The sequence below is a fragment of the Pipra filicauda genome, unplaced genomic scaffold (assembly GCF_003945595.2).
Source record: "Pipra filicauda isolate LSUMZ 115617 unplaced genomic scaffold, ASM394559v2 scaffold310_size866816_pilon, whole genome shotgun sequence".
Classification (NCBI taxonomy): Eukaryota; Metazoa; Chordata; class Aves; order Passeriformes; family Pipridae; genus Pipra; species Pipra filicauda.
The window spans coordinates 459,350-479,179 of NW_024104433.1; the positions used below are offsets into that span (position 1 = coordinate 459,350).

At 35.7% G+C, this 19,830-nt stretch overlaps 1 protein-coding gene across 6 annotated transcripts in view; it reads left to right on the forward strand.

Moving 5' to 3' along the window:
- LOC113988882 (ephrin type-A receptor 6) overlaps positions 1 to 19,830 on the forward strand; it is a 441,232-nt gene that overhangs the window by 207,235 nt on the left and 214,167 nt on the right. For all 6 annotated transcript variants that reach the window (XM_039383481.1, XM_027722867.2, XM_027722865.2 and 3 more), the window contains exon 4: positions 14,237 to 14,392. In XM_039383481.1, coding sequence (XP_039239415.1) covers positions 14,237 to 14,392 — 156 coding nt within the window. The remainder of the gene's footprint in view (positions 1 to 14,236; positions 14,393 to 19,830) is intronic.

Consider the following 19,830-nt stretch of genomic DNA (forward strand, 5'->3'; position numbering starts at 1 on the left):
AATGAAACCAGCAAGGAAGCAAATAAACCAAATGATCCATGTGTCACTCTAATATATATGATATTTGAAATAGATCTGGAAATTGTTAAGCAAAACTAAAAAAATCTATTATGCAGGAAAACAGATGATCGTAATGATAGTTACCAATGACTGTACAGTGAAATTAAAATAACTAAGTTATAACTAAAATACTCTCTAAATGCTCTGCCAAGAGGGTGACAAATACTTTTCTATTTTTCTAAAACTAAACATGCAGATGTGAGATTTTATATTGTAGGGGAAAAGTAGATGACAAGTATAGTTATGTTATTGTAGATGATTTTAACAGAGCTGGCTATTTGTCTCTCCAGCTTTCTATTAAAAAATTATTCTATAAAGTAAGAAGTGTATAGTGTAAAAAAATATATGCCCAATGGTACAGTCCATTGTTATTATTTTGATAAATGCAGATTACTGAGTTTTACAGTTCAAAATACTGAAAGGTGGCAGCAGTGTCTCATTTGCTGTCAGAATTGTAGACCCTGACCTTTGTCTCCAGTCATTTTGTTCACAGTATGATAAACATGAATGTGAGTGGAAAAAAAAGGTGAAAATTGACCATATACAAGCAATCTGCCACCCCCAGTTGTGAAATAAATGTGATGGTAACTGTTGTAAGACTAAGACACAACCAGAGTCCACAGTTCAGTGAGTGACTCTCTTGCTTTCTGTCATGTGGCTACACAGATATTTATGAACTCAACCCCCAGCTGTTCTGCATGCTTCTTAATTAGTGTCTAGAAGCTGCAATGGAGTTAAACTTTACTAGAATTGAATTCGCAATCTGTTGAGAAATGGGGATGCAGCATCAGTAGTCGTCGTTTTTGTAGACTATGTAATCCTAACTTTGAATTTATTTTTCTTTTGGGCGTTATTACACGTCTGATCATCTGTTAAATATTTAAAGTTATATATATAAAATTTGTTGCGTTTTTAGAAATGTCTGGTTACCCTGAAATGTTACCAACAACACATACACCTATTAAAAAATTTAAATAATCATTTAAATAGGTACAGCCCTACCTGGCCTATGACTTGTGAAGGCCTTACACTAGGATAATCAGCTGTGTGACCTTGTCTCTGCTAGAAGATCTTGAATAAGTCCCATTTACCTCTCTAAGTTTAAGGTTTTGGCTTGGCTTTTTTGAGGATGGAGATAATGATATTTTCTTCCTTTAGAAAGTACTTAATGCTGTAGCGTGCATCAAGTATAGCTGAAAACTAGAAATAAGCCTCTGATATTTCTTCAGCAAACCTAGGAAGCACTCAGATTTTATGCAGAATTTATATGTTTTCATAGTAGTACTTACCTGTGTTCTTAAGCTCAAATTTCTCTATCAATACCAGAAGTGTTATTGGAAGGAGCATTTTTCATATCAACTTGGTTATTCGAGAATTCATATTAAATTCATGGTTCATCTCTGTGAGATTCCTATTAAATATCAGTGTGTTCAGTAGAAATACTTAACTCTGATACTTGTCATCAATCATGTGAAACATTCCAGACACGAGGATTGAAGATATATCCCACAGAGCTTTGGTGAAACACAAATTAGAAACCCTCTTCTGCTAAAGGGCACCTTCATGATTTCTACTTTATTAAAATGGGGGTGCATTTGCATCATCAAAGGATTTATTCCTGTCTTATAATAGAGGAATATTTGAGACAGTATTCAGAGCTTTCCTTTGGTTCACCAAGGCATTGCCTATATATTGAAATTCACATAAATCCAAATGCTGCAGTGGGGGTGGATTTGGAGAAGTTGGCAGTATTTGGTTATGAAATAATAAAAAATTCAAGAATGCTTTGGTCAAGACTACTGAAAATTTTTCTGCTGACTTCCATTTAATTTTATATATGTGTGTGTATATATACATATACATATATATATATATAAAAAATAAAGCAGAAATGCATGCACCCCCTGTACAGATCATTCTACTACAAATGAGCAATTTTTCTGCTGACTTCCCTCCATTTAATTTTTTATACATATACATATAAAACAGGAATAACAAGGCAGAAACCTGTGCACCCCCTGTACAGACCATTCCAGTGTGTCATTGAGCTGACAAAGATTGATGGAACAAAAGTTGATATTCATTTTATTGTTGCTATTCATCTGTCTACACTGTCTGCACTACACTCTGCCATTGCATATAATATTACTATTAATTTCAAATTTTACTTTATCATTTATACAAACATAAAGTATTAAAGCATGGTAGTTTTGGGGTTTTATTAAATTACTATTTCTAACAAAACAGTTTTGTCTTGTTTTCTTACCAGTCATTCACTGATAGGACAAGTCATTGGTTGTAATTAAGGAATAATGTTCTGAAAGATGGACAGTAATATTTGATAACACAAAAATAAAGACCTTTTGTGTTGAAATCACTGGCAGCCTGAGCAGTGAAGTTTCTGAGACCAGAATCTATCTATAAAAATATGTATTTTACAGGCAGACACCACAACCTACAGTTCTTTTAGTCTAAAATATCGTCTGCTTGTACTAGATATGGCCATAAACTGGATATTTGAATGGATGGAGAAATTATAGTAGTATTATAATAATATATGCTTTGTTATTTATACTATAATATAATTGCAGTATAAATATATAAATTAAAATAGTATCATGGAGGAACTGCAAAATGGTGAGCTTTGTTTAAATCGTGATGTATTAACAACCACTTTGTAATCAGTATTTGAATGCTAAGCATGTTACTGAGGTGAATCAGAGAATCACAGAATCATCAAGGTTGAATTTGACTTTATTGAGAAATAACACATTGTGTTACTCTGTGTCTTACAGTAATGGTAGAATAGAATAAAATTATATAGTATTTAGCACAGTAATGTAGGAATACAAAGATGGGTTTGAAACAATTTTTAACAGTCAAGAAGATTATTTTCCTGTAAGCTTGGGAACATAATACAAAAGAAAATAGTGTTTGGTTCTCACAGAAGAGTGAGAACTTCGTTTTCCTCGTTACTGAATAGGGTAAATCAGAACTAGGTTTAGTTTGGGAGTCACTAGTCATGTTTGGTGTGTTTGAAAATCAGGCTTGTGAGTTTTTCTACAAACACATCTAAAAGCATTCTGTTTCAAAGGCCAAATGCCTGATTTTGTGAGAACATGTCAGTATTTTTTGCCCCAGGAATTTCACACCTATACAATTACCTATCTGGTTTGGGGCATTTATATGTTCCCCATAATTACAGTAATTTTGTCTGTGTGCCCAAATTCCTGACTTGTATATGAAAGTAAATAATTAACTAAATAAATAATACATACAACTCTATAGTTGAATGTACGATCTTGGGAATCATAATGAAAAATGTAAGCATAATTCTAATCTTCTCTTTTTAAATATTGGATTATTTAAAGTATTTATTAAAGTGGGTTATATTGTATTCTCCTTGCTATTATTTCTTGCTAATTATAATGGTGTAAGAGAGACAGTTACCCAGAGAAGAAAAATAAACAGAATTGTAAAGCTTTAGCAGTTGGTCTTGTGAAAGAAGTGAACCTAAAAAATCTTAGATTGAGATCTTTAATCATTAAAAACTACAGGGTTATAGTGAGGCCAAAACGAGAAACTATATCCTTGTAAATAGTAACTGCACTTTTCTTCAGATTTTTATTGTTAATAACTGCCTGTAAGAATATTACATTCCTTCAAGATGTGCCTTCTCTGGAAAGCTGCTCTGCACTTCTGTAATAAAGTAGTAAGTCATGTCAGAGGGAGCTTTAGTAGGCTTTCAGTGTACACCTCGAGTGTGTTTGGAAGCATGAAGCCAAGTGCCATTAATTATTTGGGAATTGTTCTGGTAACTTCCTATTCTTACACAGAAAATCAGTCTGACATAATGCCAGCCAAAAAAAAATGTCACTGCAACAACCAGCAGGCTGGGAGCTTTGGCCTTTTTCAAAAATTAAAAATCTGACAGCTTCAGAAAAACTGCTCCCAAAAAACTCCACCTGTGAAACAAATTAAATAATTGCTCTCATAGGAATTAATCAACCCAGGCTAGCAGGTTAATTTGTTATGGATAGACAGGTGCATCTGCAGATTCAAATGGTCTGTTCTTCTACATGAAAAAGAAAAATATATAATTATCTACTTAACTACTTACGGAGTTGAAAACAGAAAGGTTTCACATACTGGGAGGGGCAAGATGGAAGGAAAAATTGGGAGAGGGATAAGACAGAAACATAAGTTTATAGCATCAGTAGAAGGGACAGAGAGGAAGAATCACAGGTGTGTAATAACATTTGATAAAGTGTATAATATGATTGACAAACTGCTCTCTATAGATCAGCAATTTTTGTACATATATCTGGTAAGAAAGCACTTTATATATTGTACATATATCTGGTAGGAGGCACTTTGAATCTTTCTAATAGTAGGAGGCAATATTCTAGCATTCAGTTATTATGTTTAGACCAAGAGATGATGATTTCATAACTGTTATCACTACTCTAAGAGAGCTCTTTTTTAATATTCCAGTAGAAAAAAAATCTTTTTGGAAATCAGCACTATATTGGCCACTACCTGTATGTATTTATGATACTGGGGAAAAACCTTACAAACACTATAACAGATACTTACTTCAACTAGACAACAAAGCTAACCATGCAATTCTGAAATGGGAGATCCATAATTTTACAATTATTATCATAAAAGGTGGAAAAAAGGAAGAAAAAGAAGAGGCCATATCTTGAATGGCCTTGACTATTTATTCAGTCCCTGTGGCAGCTCCAGCATGGCAGAGCAATCCTCTGCTCATGACAGAGAGAAAAGGCACCTCCTTATAGAAATACAGAAATGCTGATTTCACATTAATGTTTTAGAGTAAGGTAATGTGCAACAGGAATTAGCCATAAAGTGGATGCAGGATATTTTTTCCTCTTGCAGAAAGAAATATTTGGTGTGGTCTAATGCCTGTTCACAGTGCCTTCTGATGAGTTAATCTTCAGTTATACAGGAGCATATATATTATATATATATGTGTGTATATATGTTTACTTATATATATAAAAACATAAATGATTCTGTGAAAAGAGAAGCCTTCATGGCCTTTCAAGTTGGACACTAATTCCCCTTGAAATGATAGAGGGAAATTGCAGCAAACACAGGTTCCTTCTGCAGTTATAATAAATTATATTTCTTATTGCTGCATTCACTACAGTGTTGAGAAACTTATCACACTCCTGCCTTATCCCTTCCCCTCAAAAACTCCTTCCAGCTACAACTGTAGCCTAATCACTATTTCAACTTTCCTTTATGGAAATAATTTGATATGCTGAATAGCCCCAGCAATGTTAACTAAGCTACTCCCTATGTGTGTTATGATATGATGTCCTTGGTCTAGCAGCTTTTCTTGATTCCCACATCGCTTTAGTCTGAAGGCTACAGCAGCAAGTTTCCTTCTTTAACCTCTGGAAAAGTAAAGAACCATACAGAGCAATTTCAAAACTGCAAGGAGGGATGTGCCTCCCCAGCCTGCAGCAGGTAGAGTAGACAGTGCACACATTCTTCCCTTTGGCCTTGCCTTGTGCATTTACAGTGAACTAAACATGTTAAATAGAACTTTAATGAAAGTTTGCCTGGAGTTTCAAGCTTTCTCTCCACTACTCTGAGGTGTGCCAGTAAGCTTTTCTGACTAGTGCTGGCTACTGAAATGTGCTCCTCCTTTTTTGGTCCTTTGTGTTGCCAGTTCCCAAACAAGAAAGGACATCTGAGTAGATAAATACTTCATCCACCCTAGAGATACCCTGCAGGGGAGATGCTGAGGTGTTGGCTACTGCAGCTGATTATCTAGTGTTCCAGTTTTCAGGATTTGCACAGGAACAGAATGTTCCTTTGCATTGCCCTTGTCCCAGGTTACTTTTTAGTGGACAGTGCTGAAGGAATTAAGAAAGCATTTTCTTAAAAATAAAGCTTTACAATAATGAAACAATAATTAAAAAAAAAAAAAAAAAAAGAAAAAGAAAGAAAAAGCATTATTAATATTTTAAAATAAAGTGTAATATTAATGTCCAGCTACTGGGGACAGGTTTTGGGACTAAAGTAGTAACTTCTTCTGTTTATTCCAGCGCTGCATTGTCCTGAAGTGTTCCCAGGGTTACATTTCTCCTTTTCCAGTTAAAGGTGATTACTGGAGATGCTGGAGATGGTAGCTTGGAGCTGCCATGGTCTTTTCTTTCCATTAATTTCCTGTAGACCTTCCTGATCCCAGGAGTATGCACTAGTATATTGCAGGAAATTACTTCTCCTCTTTTTCACTGCTGTCACATTCCTTGATTACCATTTCTATTGTGTGCCTTAATTAGCCTGGCTCATTTCTTTTGTTCACTATCTTCCTTTAAAAATTAGGCAGTGTAGAAAATCCTGTTTATATCATCTCCTTTAACGATTTATGAAATCTCTCCAATTGTGGATTTTCTATGGGGTCTGTCCATAAAATATCAACAGAAATAAAGACTAATTTGGCTGTGGAGCAGTGCATTTGAGTATGTCCACCTCAAACAGTTTATTAGATTTCAGAGATTCCCACAACACTGTCAGCAGCACAAGTCAGTGAAAAATAGTTGCTTGCCTCTCCCAGGAGGTGCATCCTGTTGCTTTTTGTCTCTCTTCTTCCATCACTAAAAAAGTACCCATTTTCTGTCGATTTTATGAGATGTTTTGACTTCTTGTTCTTCCTGATTCTACAAATATAATGTAGTGTATTTTTCATCATAGTAACAGCTGCCTATTTTTGGCATTATTGGTGCTTTGCACATCACAGACACCACTTCAAGACAGTGTGCCAGGTGAGGACCTTCCAGCATCAGTGCCCCTGCCAGAAGTTGCCAACAGGTATCAGCAGCAGCTACAGAAACTGGGGGCTGGATTCTGCCTTTACCCCCTTAACCCCAATTAACAAGAGGTCTTTAGGGCCATGTACAGGAAATACTTTTATATTTAGGGACTCAGGTTTTCATTTCATGGAGCAAATAGTGAAATTTGGTGGCCCAGCTTGAAAATGTTGAACCAAAGTTTGCAAATGTCACCTGTGGGGTTTTTAATGGTGATCCCTTTTGATGATGCCAGGAATGAAGGGCAGCAGTGGTGTGGTAGTGCAGTCTCTGTGCAGTTAAAAACTGGAATTTTGCCATTCTGTTAGCATCTGGTTTTTACCCAGGCAGCCTTTTTATTGACAGAGATGCCAAAAACAAGTATGATCCTCTTTGCTGTGTTTAACCACATTAAATCGTGTGTTAAATCACTGACACACCTTTACTCGTCAGAAGATAATAACTAATTTCTCCCAGACTTATCTAAGCGACACAAAAGCTGATTTTATTTTCATTTTAGCCTGGGTTGTTTTTTCACTGGCATGTATGAAAGGACCTAACAAAATGAAACTGTACAACCTTTTCTGAAAAAAAATAACTCTTTTGACTCATCAGCACAGTTTATGAAACATGTTTAAGGACTAATTTTAAAAGGTTGCAGATGCTTTGTGTTCAGCACTGTAGTCTGTGTTGTGAATAGCTTTTTTTTTTTTTAATACAGTCTTCATCTGTAGTTTCAGTTCTTGATATTTCCAATCAAATGAACCTATTTTTACCTGCTTTTAATTTTGCTAATTTTGTATTCATTCGTGCTGGAACATTCTTACCTGCCATCTACCTGTCGTAGTAGTAAATTTAATTTACTATGTTAGTTTGGGGAAAAAATAATTCAGCCCCAAAATATTTCATCTAGTTCTAAGAATTAAGTGCAAACAATTTTATCGGTATTGAAAACATTTTCCATCTCTTTCTTTTAGTAGTACCTATGCATTTTGAATCATATTTTTGAATTCTAGTCAACATATGAAAGTATTTAGGATGGGGTTTTATGTTGGTTTATTGGGGGGGGGGAGGTGAGTCCTTAGTCAAGTTAGTTTTAAAAAGTTAGTAATATAGAATATAAACCTATGGGAAAAATCCATAAATAGGGGACAAACACAATGGGTACAACCTGTGAAAGTGATTAACAAAAGAAAGGAGCACAAGGTACTTGTATTATTCCTGTACTGTCACTTGGCTCTGTCTTGCTTGTAGATTAAGGGGAAACCAGAATACAGATTGACAATCTTCCTCCTAGACCTTTGAGAATCCTTCTATTACTGGGCTTTGAAAGTCTCCAGCAGCAATATGAAAAGCTGCTTGAGTCACTGAGTAATTATTGCTCTATATGGGAAAAGGACACTTTAATTAGATGTATATTTTCACACCACAAAAGCTATTTGAGTCACCACGGTGGCAAACAAGGTGTTTCCCTTTGTTGTTATCAGAAGCCTTTAGTTGCCAACTTAAAAGCTGTTGAGAAGCAGCTGACAAAGCACCTTTAGAAGTGCAGAACAGTGTTCATCTGTGCTGTGTGGGACAGACCCAGCTCTTTGATGTGCTATTGAGTTGTAACCAGTGTGACAGGCAGCAGTAAAATTAATATCATTGACTGTCTGTCTTGTGTGTATGTATTTTTTTGGATAAACCTCATATTCTTTAAAAACATGCTGTGTGACCTGAATAATTGCTCGATAATTGCATTGAAACTAGTGTTTTATACAAAAAAATGCAGAGATGTGAACTGAAAATACTGTTTGATATGTGCCAATTATCTCCATTGTCATTTCTTCTAATTGTTTTCATAAACAACCTCAATAGAATATTGAAATATGGGAAGACAGAAAATAAGTCACTGGGGGGGAAAAGGAATTAACACAAAGAGGAAGAACATTTAATTTCATTTACCTATCTTCATTATGTAGTTATATTTGAAGAAGCAGCCTTATACCTTACCCTTTTTATCTCCTCACCCTTGTTCCTCTCCAAAGTCAAGGGTATGAGTAATGCTTCTATCTGTTCTCCAAATCAAAGAACAGGAATATTAAAGAGCAGAGATACTGGTAAGAGAAGAGATTGACTGGAGCATACAAACACAGTTTCATTTAAGTGCATATCAAAACACCCAGAAATAAAATCCATCAAATTTATAACAAACAGAAAAGGAAAATCAGTCCATTGTCCTCCAAAAGTGGGATCATTCTGTCACTGTTTCCTAGGGGTGTCACTTGTCCCCTCCTCACCATCTGCAGGAACTATGTCAAGCAAGAGCCTTGCTTTCTCGATACAGGATGTCTTTTATTATTGTGGTTTCAACAAACCATTGTTAACATTGTGTCTAATCTGTGGTGGCTGGGGTTCTTCATGATGCCTCATGTTTCTGGCAATTCATCCTGCATAGTCTCACTATCGGTTTGAACATGACCAAAGTGAATCCCCTCTTACATTCCATTTATGACCTGAATAAAACAAGAATCGTGTGGGAAAGAAGAGACCTGAGATTATTTATCCAGATAGTACTCACAATAAAAGGTTGTTTTCTGACCTTTATTAGGATATTCTGTAATATCCTAATCTCGATTTGAGATTGTATTCTGCCTTTTGTAATATACAATGTGCATATTTTGTTATATTTTGTTACATTCTGTCCTCTTGTTCTTTTCTAGATACTTCTTTGTTCTTTTCTAGACACTTTTACTCAAATATAAATTGGTTAAAGTAGTATCGTAGTTCCTTGTTTCTGCACAGTGGTAGAAGACAACAGGCCTTATTAGATTGTCCTTTCCATATACTGATCAGATATCAGAGGGGCGAGAGAACTTTAAAATTAAAATCATTATATATTGTCAGAATATAGCAAATATGAAAGATATCAGTCTCATAGTGCATTGGTGAGATTCAGTAAGCAATTTTCAAAGAATATATGAGGTGGAAAAGCATAACAAATGATGCAATTCAGGTGGATTAAAACACCTCTCCCACAGCTACTGATGGTTGCCATTCATTGTAAATGACAACAGAGTCTTCTCTGTTTTAATTTGATTGATGAGTTCTCAGCAAGCTATAAAAAATCCATTTTCATGAGAAATGTCTTCCCACACACAGACCAACAGTGTCAGACACACCTAAAATTGCTCCTGGATTTCCTTTGGACTCCCTCCACTTCAACTGACTCTGTAGTGGTCAATTTGGATGTGAAACAGCTGAAAACTGGAATCAGCTTCTTTCTTTCACAATGAAATGCTCCCACAGAGCAGTGAAAATGCTACTTTTTTTTCTTTTTTTTTTAAACAACAAGGTTTATGACCACAAAGATGATTTGCATTTTCTGGATTTTGTGTCTCTACATTGTACACCCCAAGGTTTGGGAAGAACTTAATGGCTGTAACAGCCTCAAGCAGTAAAGACTCTTCTACAAGAGAGGCCAGGGCAGCATTTTGTAGCAATCAACTTATTTACTGGACTGGGCACTTCGAAAGATCCTTGAAAATGAACAAACAAAACTCAATGCCATATATTCAACTTTAAATAAGGAAAATTAATTACAAAAGTTCTACGGTTTGAAAACCTCGTAGTCGAATCCTGACAAAGCTGCAGCAAAGCACGTTCGTGGACGTGTTATCTTTTATGAAGCCAATTAAATTATCAGTGCTTCTCTGCATGATCTCTTGTATGTCATTGGAGAAAACTTTAGTGTCTTCCAATTGTTCACTCAGATACCCTGCTAATTACTTAGCCATTAAGACAATATATTATCTTCCCCCAGGCTTTACAAAAGTCAAATTCCATACTGTTCCTATAATTAGTAGCTCACAAAGTCACTTCTGTTAGATAACATTAGGGGAAATAAGATGCCTGGCAGTGATTTGGAAGGTAGGGAAAAATACTGTGTGGTAACACAGATAAAAACAAACTTTAGGGTTTTTTGAGTAGTCATCATTAGAAACTTTTTCAGATGACAGCTTTTCATAGTTTAAATTTTAGTTTACATTAAGATATGCACAAAGAATTTGTGAAAATGACAGATGAAAAACTATTTGCTGAGTGAAGAAAATGTTGTGAGAAATACTTTGAAAATACTGATTCATCAGCCCATGCAAAAGTAAACTTTCTGCACACAAAAACACATGGAACAAACTTTTAACTGGCAATACATTTACATAGGAAAAAATTTTGCATGGAAAAGATGGTTATTTTTCCTTCTTCAAATACAAAAATGCAACCCATTTATAACTAAAAGGTTTTGACTTTTTCCTTTGCCCACGAGGCAGTTTGTGCACTAAATAATTTTGTGTTGCTGAAACTGCCACAGAAGAATAAACAATGGAAATACGAGGAAGGTGGGCAAAGTCAGAGGAACTTGGTTATCAGGTATGTAAGTAAACCTGTTGATAATCCCTTTATAGAGCCATATCTGAATCCTTATTGTGACTTTAGGACTCTGAAGTTGAATACAACTAGTGCTTGTGTATGGTTTGATATCACAACCTGCAGTCACACACAGTGACTTAGATGCAGTAATGCAATCTCGTAGCAGAACGTGTACAAACGTACAAAATGTCACAAATAAATGGGAAATTACAATGCTTGTACCACTCTTTATGCAATTTTCCTGTTCTGATTGGAATTGCTGTAAGATACAGTTGGCTTACAGTGGTTTTATACAGCCTTAAGTTCCACAAAGACACATAAAGGCTGAGGGAACAGAGAAAGTCTTTTTCTTTTCTTCAGAGGGACATGTATTTCAGTTAAGGCATTTGCTAAATGAGTTTTTGAAAACCTGTGTAACAGCTCTGGTCTCCGCAAATTTTCTATGGAAAATGGTAAATTTAGCAATTATTTTGGTTAACTGTGCCACTGAAACAGAATAATTGTTATCAGAGTCTAAGCTGAGGTACAGCACAGCAGCTGAAGTGCTGTATGTCAGAATTGTGCTGCATATTCATTGATTTTGACCGAGTAACAGTTTATTTTCTTTCACTGAGTTATCCAGAGAGGTGAGTTATCCCAAGGTTGTGATCATTTGGGGGCTTTCATGTTGTCTTATTGTATCTTTTTTATGAAGGGCTGGTTTTTATTTGCAGGTACCCAATAATCCTGATTGTGTGATTCTACCTTTGAATGGGGAGTGGGTTGCTAATAGCTTTGAAAACATCTGTTGAAAAGCTTCTCTGATATCTCCCCCTGCCACAGAATTTGTAGTACATACTTGGCTTAAAGCATAAGTGTACTTGAGTTGACTTCAAAAGAAATAAAATTATCTATTTTTTAATCCACTATTTTCCCCCCACCTTCTCTATGTGTATATATGTGCCTTCTTTAAAGAGACTTACCATGTCAAAAACATAATTGCTTTAAATACAATAGAGAATATAATTTCATAGTAAAACATTTGCTTTTTTAAATTGGAATTGAGTCTTATCCTTGAGTTTTATTTTGTAATGGTGAAAGGCTTGAAATATAGGCAAAATACTGCCCTTGAAAAAGAATGCTGTTTCTTTTGATCCAAAGTGACATGTCATTTGGGGGACAGAAAGGAAGAAAGATTTCAGAATGGGAAGATGTGAATTTTAGAAGTAATAGAGATTTTAAAGAGCACTCATTTTGCTTTGACTGCAACTGTAGCCTGGAATTGCCAACTCTTTAGTCACAAACTTCTTTGTATTGTACATCATGTCTGAAAGGTAGTTATTAAGAGCAAGAATTTAATATTCACCAGGGCAGATTTGGGTATGAGAAAATAGGAAGGGAGAGAGAACAAGCCTAACATTATTCCTTTTTTTCTGCTTTACCTCCTCTCTTCCTTTCTTCCACCAAAACTGAAGAGGAATCGGTGCCTACAGCCTGTATCTGCAGTGCTGCCTCCTTCCATGCACCAAACCTGCTGTCTTTCCAATCAGTGGAAAATTACCACTCACTATAATCACAGTTGTATCAGACCAGTAGCCTACTTTCAAGGGGAAAATCCCTGCTGTTCTCACCCCTCTTATCTTTAACACCAGAAATACTTCCTTTTTTTGTTTTCTTTTTTTTTGAGTCAGTGACAGCAGGGCAGGATTCCTCCCTAATGTCTATTCAGCAAAGTCAGAACAACACAGTGGGAGAACTGCTGAAATTTTTGGGTCAAAATTAAGCTCTTAAAATGGCATTTCAAAAATTGGCTCTTGGGTTCTGAGAGGAAATCAAGAGCTATCTTCTTCAGTGTCATCTCACCTCATTCAGCTACGAGGGAAACTGCTTTTATTAAAGAGAGGCCTTTGGAATCAGAAGAAAAACTAATCAGTGTATATGTAATCTATGAGTTAATACTTTTTAACTACTCCATTAATATGAACTTACGCTGCATCCATCAAATGCATATTTTGGGGCACTTATTAAAAACATCTAATTTTAAATTTTTTCTGTGTCTTATTACCAAAGAAGGAAATACTGCCTCGTTCCTCTAGAGATGCAAAGAAAATAGCCTTGAATATGTTAAACTGAGAAAAAGCCACATGGATCTTTGAAATTGTATTTACAGCAATAGTTTCCATTGTACTGCTGGAGGAGTCAGAAGGAATAGGAGTCTGTGCAGTCTGTACATGTTGGAGTTGCTCTTTCATTTGTTCTGTTCTCACATCGGAAAGCCCCAAGACAGTAACTGCAATACATGCTGGCAGTGTGTAGATGTGGGAGCTGGCAGGAGAAAGAAAGAAATCTCTGTTTAAATGTGTGTGATGAAGTCTGAGGATGGTTTTAAAACAATATTTCAAAAGGCACACCTGGCAGGTTTGTGATAAGATTTATTTGAATGACTCATTTCTGTTTTAAAGGCCAGCAAAGAAGGGACATGAGGTTCTGCTCTCCTTATGTAGGCGTGTCATCCTTGTCCCCTCAAGGTGTTGTGAGGGTAAATATACAAAGTGTTGCAAGTGTCTGTTACTTGAATAAGGAAGGCATATAAATAGTTCTGTCAGATAAGAAGTTATCTCACTCTTCCTTGTTACCACATGGAACCTACATAAAACATAGGTAATGCTCTTTTGTTAAGTGATATTAGTGAAGTTGTCTGGGTACAATTTCAAGCAACAGTGAGGACTGTCTGTAAGTTGTGAAGCAGTCTCTTTTAATGATTCCCCATTATATACCAAGAACAGATTTAACTTTTTAAGTCAATACACCAAAATAAAAACCATGAAGATTTGTATGAACAAAATAACATATATATGGAAATTGGCAAGGAAGGAAGGAGCTTTATAATTGCATGGAGCAGATTTTACTAAAGACCAAAACTTGCTTCTATTAATGAAATTTATTTTCTTATTTTGCAGCTTGCAGGCCTGGATTCTATAAAGCTTTTGCTGGAAATGTGAAGTGTTCCAAATGTCCTCCACATAGTTTGACCCATGTAGAAGCAACTTCTGTCTGTCAGTGTGAAAAAGGTTATTTCAGAGCTGAAAAGGACCCACCAACCATGGCATGTACCAGTAAGTCTGATCAGTACCAGTGTCTGCAATTCTCTTCTCCCATTGCCTCATTTATTTCATTTTTTATTTTAAAAACCAACAAGTTTGTACATTTTGTGAAGAATTCCATTCAAGTTAACCAAAAGAGATTTTTTTTTTTAATCAAAATTCAAACAGCATTTTTCTGTTTAGTCTAGAGAACCTTTAAAATAGCCACGTTTCTTAGTTTGATGACTTTTTTCCCGGTAACTCTGAGATATAAAACAAGGAGGGTAATTGCTGTCATATAGATAATAATGTGGTGTTTTAACTACCAATAGGTATCTTAAATGCTTGAAAATATGTTAGTGCAAAAGCTTTCAAAAAACTGGAGTCATGTAAAGAAAAAAACTGCTATGACATGCTCTGCTGTCTCAGATTTAAATGAAGAGTATAAGAACAATATTGATATTTTATTCAACACAATTGAGTAAAAACTAAACTTTCTAGAAAAGACAAGAAGATTTTTTTTTTTAAAAAGGAAAAAGATGTATCTAATCAGAAGGTATATAATTAAAACTATTGCATATCATCTTTTTTAATCTTCTTATGCAACTGTGATAATGAAAATTTTTGATAAATATTAAAATACATAATTTTGTGTTTCTTGACTAACCCGTCATAAAACTGTCATCAAGATAAAACTGCTGCCTAGCAATCTACGGGCAGAAATCCTGAGAAGAGATTTTTATTACTTTGATCAGCATTCTTAGGTCTAGAAACAAAAAGCATAAGCTTTCTTTTTACTTAATAAAATATTTCTCATAGGTTTCCATTCATGGTTCATTACTCACTGGCATTCATTTAGTGGTCATTAGCAACTATATCTGTTTAATCTCAAAACTGAGAACAAACAGCAGCATTTAAAAATCTGTGGGTGAAATACTATATTTACACGTAATAGGCAATTAAAATTGCCTGTTTAGCAAAGGAATTTTAAGATTGAAAAATTCCCTAGGATGCCCCGTTTTCTGTATAGCACTTTGTCAGCTCTTTTTGTGGAGGATTTGATCTCAGTACATTTTGTGCCACGGTTAAGAAAATTCTAAAAAAAAAAATAACATGTTAAATGAATGAAGTATTTCAACAGAATTTTAAGTACAAAAAGTTTAAAATGTAAAACCACAAAAAAAGGTACTGTTGTAAAAACCATCAGTGTGTAGCTATAACTTTGCTATGTTTACACTGAGTGAAAAAATAACTGAGCTGAGAGAATTGTACTACTCCCTGTGCTCAGGATAGTCTTTCCAAAGGACACTGTACTGGGCAAGTTGGGAATATACCAGGTAATTTGGATCTGATGTACAAAGTTAGAGGCATTCTGCAATCCTGAGGCCATTACACAGACCAAGACATTGTCCAGCCACTAAATGGGGGGGGTGGTCATTAAAATTGCATTTCTCAGATTGAAGGCACTAAGCAGAAAATTGTCTTATCCAACAGTAGGGTTTTTAGAGGGGAAATAAAAAACCACACTCCACCTAAGGAATTTAGGGCTTAGACAGACACCCCAATCACCTTCACAGAACCTGCTCTCAGCTCAGTCTGGAACAAGGAACACAGGCCTACAATTTTACATAAAATATGTGAGGGAATAAACAATGTTTTCCAGACTTCCCCCAGGGAAAATGGTGATTACAAATAATCCCACTCAAATCAATGCCTCAAGAACAGGCCATTAAAAACTTACTTACAGAACTAACACATCCCAGGCATTCTTGACAGTCTCATGCTTAGAAAGACAGTTTCACTCATCCATTATGCAGATGAAGTTCCATATTATTTATAAGTCATTGGTTTTTCATCTCTGAAAGACAGTTCTTTGAAAAAATTACTCATACGTAGTATTAGGATTCCATAATTATCTTTCAGAGCACAATTTTAAGGCCTGATACCCACCAGTATTGATAAGGTCGGGAGGAGCACGAGAGCCCTGTGGCATCAGGGAGCAGGTTCTACAACACCCTGGTGCTTTCTCAACAAAAGTTGAGTCAGAGAGATGTTTTGGCTGGAAACTCTCAGGGAAAACTTGCTGCTAGCCCTCTCCAAATATCAGCCAAAGCAGCTGAGAGTGTGGAGGCAGAGATGAACCACAGCAGAGGTTGAGCAGTGCCCCATCTCACCTCATCTTGGGAGATAGAAGAAATAAAGGAGACAGTGAACCACACTCTAATTTCTGCCTTGCTCTTGCTTCAGTGCCACCAGGCATTGTCTCCCACTCGGCCCAGACTCCAAGGTGTCAGTTCTCCACTGACTGTCACAGCAGATGTATTTGTCTTATACCTACAACGATGATTATTTCACTAATTGTCAGCTGAGCAAATGACACTGGCAGACTGTGTTCTTGTCTTCTTGCTCATCATCAGTAATGAAGAGTCTGCAGGCCAAATTATTCCCTAAGTGATAGCTTTAGCCCCACTGCTTTCAAATTATGCTCTCAGTTATTAAAGTTATGTTTCTGTCATAAACACAACCTCACTGCTTTTGGTGGATCTGTGCAGATGCGGCTAATCTAAATTTAATAAACAAAGGTACAGGTATGAGTGGAATTTAGAGTGTTCCTTCCAAACTGCCATGCTTCGCTGTAATAAAAGGAGTTGAAAGTTAGAAAAAAAATGAAGATATTTGACTACATAGAGAGAAAAGGCTGTGCAGTAAGAAAAGGCCCTATCTGCATACCCCCTTTTGGGGCAGATCTGCATTTTTGGTATTCGTTTTCAAATTGGTATCTTCACATATGAGATGTGGCATAAGAAATAGACATTTTTCTTGGGACTTTTAAAATGAGAGTTATTTTTAAATTAAACACAGAGTGAATAGTCGATTCCACTCACAAATGTCTTTATATTCAAACATTTTGACTGACTCTATTGATGCCTGTTTTATTTGCTTCCCCATGTCCTGCAAAGCAATATGCCTAAGATAGGTAGATACTTTGTTCTCTCTCTCTTTTCATTCCAGTATAGGGTTGGGCACTATTCCTTACTCCAGAACTTTTCCTCAGTACTGGGAAACTTGCATATGCAGCATTATGGGAAAACAAACAAACAAACAAAAAAACCCAAAAACAAAACCAAACCTTGATTTCAGAGACTATGAAGTTAAGAGTTTAGCTTCCAGCATCCACTTTTTACAAGATGAGCTTCAAACCCACTGTGAAAGTGCATAGTGTCTGCTTTTCCAAAATTGTACAGTTCCCATTTTTACTTCCTGTAGCTGCATTTTGTGAAAGAAGAGTGTGCACTTTGCAAAAAACAGTAATACAAATCTATTTTCAATAAGAGAAATGAAAATTACATTAGAATATATTGTTAATCCCTTTCTCTGAGGCTCTTTTCATTTGATTGACATTTCTTTATCAATCTCTTGCTGCTACTCTTTCTTCTTATTGTATTTCTTTGCCATATGAAAGTACTCTATCAGTGATCTCTCTGCATACACAGTGAGCAACAAATAGCATCATATCTAATCCCCTGTCTGATTACTCTGTACATAAAGTCTAACATTTCCCACCATAAAGTAATTGGATTAATTGATCCGTCTTTTCAAGGTCAGGCAGACTTATATTGGTTGTCTGAGTCTGAATGCATCTCTTTTCATGTTATGCTTAAACAACTTGAACCCAACAAACTTGTGCTCTGTTCAATAACCTCTGCCACAAACTGTATCCTCTACTTTTAAGAGTCAACACAGTATTTCAGCAGCAAAATCAAGCAACATACTTGAAGTCTTTGACTCTACTGCCTCTGCTCTTATATATATAGATATTATATATGTTTATACATTTGTTTGCAATCCATCATTATACTCAGACTTGGAGTCTTGGTTTGCAGCCACTGGCTTCATTTTCCTGCTGGTCTCATAGGAAAAGTATAAGTGATTCTGGAAAAGGAAAAATGTAGTTCTACATCAAGTGACACAACTCATTTATACCACATGTATATATGTATGTCAAAAAGCAATTATGAACTCAAGGGGCACAGCCAGGTGCTGATTCCAAGTATATTCTAAGGGAATGCTTAATTTTTGCTCTTCTGCTGTAAATTCAGTTGTCAAAAAACACGAACTTCTAAGAGTCCAATAATGGACAGTTTTTCACTTAAAATGCAACAGGTTTTTTCTGGACACTCGCCACTCATTAGTGTATAAAATAACACATCGCCCTCACTAGACTTCTGCAGAGCTGGGTTTGCTCCTCTTTCATTCCAAAACCAGCAAAATTCACTTTGCCTTCGCAGAGGAAGAGAATAAACTCTGCTCTGTTGCTTTCAGAGCAGGCCTGGTTCTCCCTAAGACATTGATGTCAGTCTCCTCCACAGAGAGTGTAGAAATACTTCTTACATTGTAATTTGTAAATGAAGCAAAAGACATTGCTCACACTCTGGCTGAGTTCCACCTTAGCAGACGAGCTGCATGTTTTTTTAATGCTCATCCATCTGAACTGTATTTTATTCTTTTGCATAAAATCCAGAGTCATGAATTCTGCTGTGAGAAAAGGCTCCCTTGTTTTCACCAATATACTTGTTTTCCTTAAAAATCAATATGAGGAAATCCCTGAGTGCTTTGCACACAGATGTCTGCAGAAGGGTTATTGCTGCCAGGTTTTTCCAATGTGTCAAATAATCTTTGTATAATTTATAAATGATAACAAAGCAATCAGGCCACATTCATAAAAGCCCAGTGACACATAATTTAGTTGAATCTGAGGATTAGAATGAATTGTCTCTCTTTGTTCCAAGTTCTAAATCTCAGTAAATGATTCACTGCATGTCATTACAGCTTAATATTTGCATGAAATCACAGTTTAACTGGCATAATTTAACAGCAATTAAAAAGCTATTTAATCGTCATGCAAATTGGCATGAGGGGCCTTGAGTAGGAAGTGTGTTTGAGGCTTTTTTCTGCATTTGCAAGCAGACAGTCACATACTTTCAGACACCTCTAACATAATTGATGGTGGTTTTCCTTTTCACTGAAATGTGAATGTACAATAGTATGTGTTTCCTCTTACAATTGAGGATTGAGTCCCAAGTCATGACTCTAAAAACTTTCACTCTCTAGTACAAATAAAAATATTTTTTTAAAATGTATTTTATTTACTGTATTGGTCCATCTACAGATGTCATCTACATATAGTGCAACAAAAATCTGATAGGAAATGAAAATTCAAAAAGACAGACAAAACTTGGCTGTTGCTCAGATTCACATTAACTCTAAGCTTGTTTTAAAACCTTAACTCCAATCCTTCAAGCAATTACACACATGCTTAGTTTTAAGTGCTTGAATATTACCAATTATTTCAAGGGGATTACTGATCCACTCAAAGTTATGCAGATATGTAAGCGTGATTAAGCAATTACACACATGCTTAGTTTTAAGTGCTTGAATATTACCAATTATTTCAAGGGGATTACTGATCC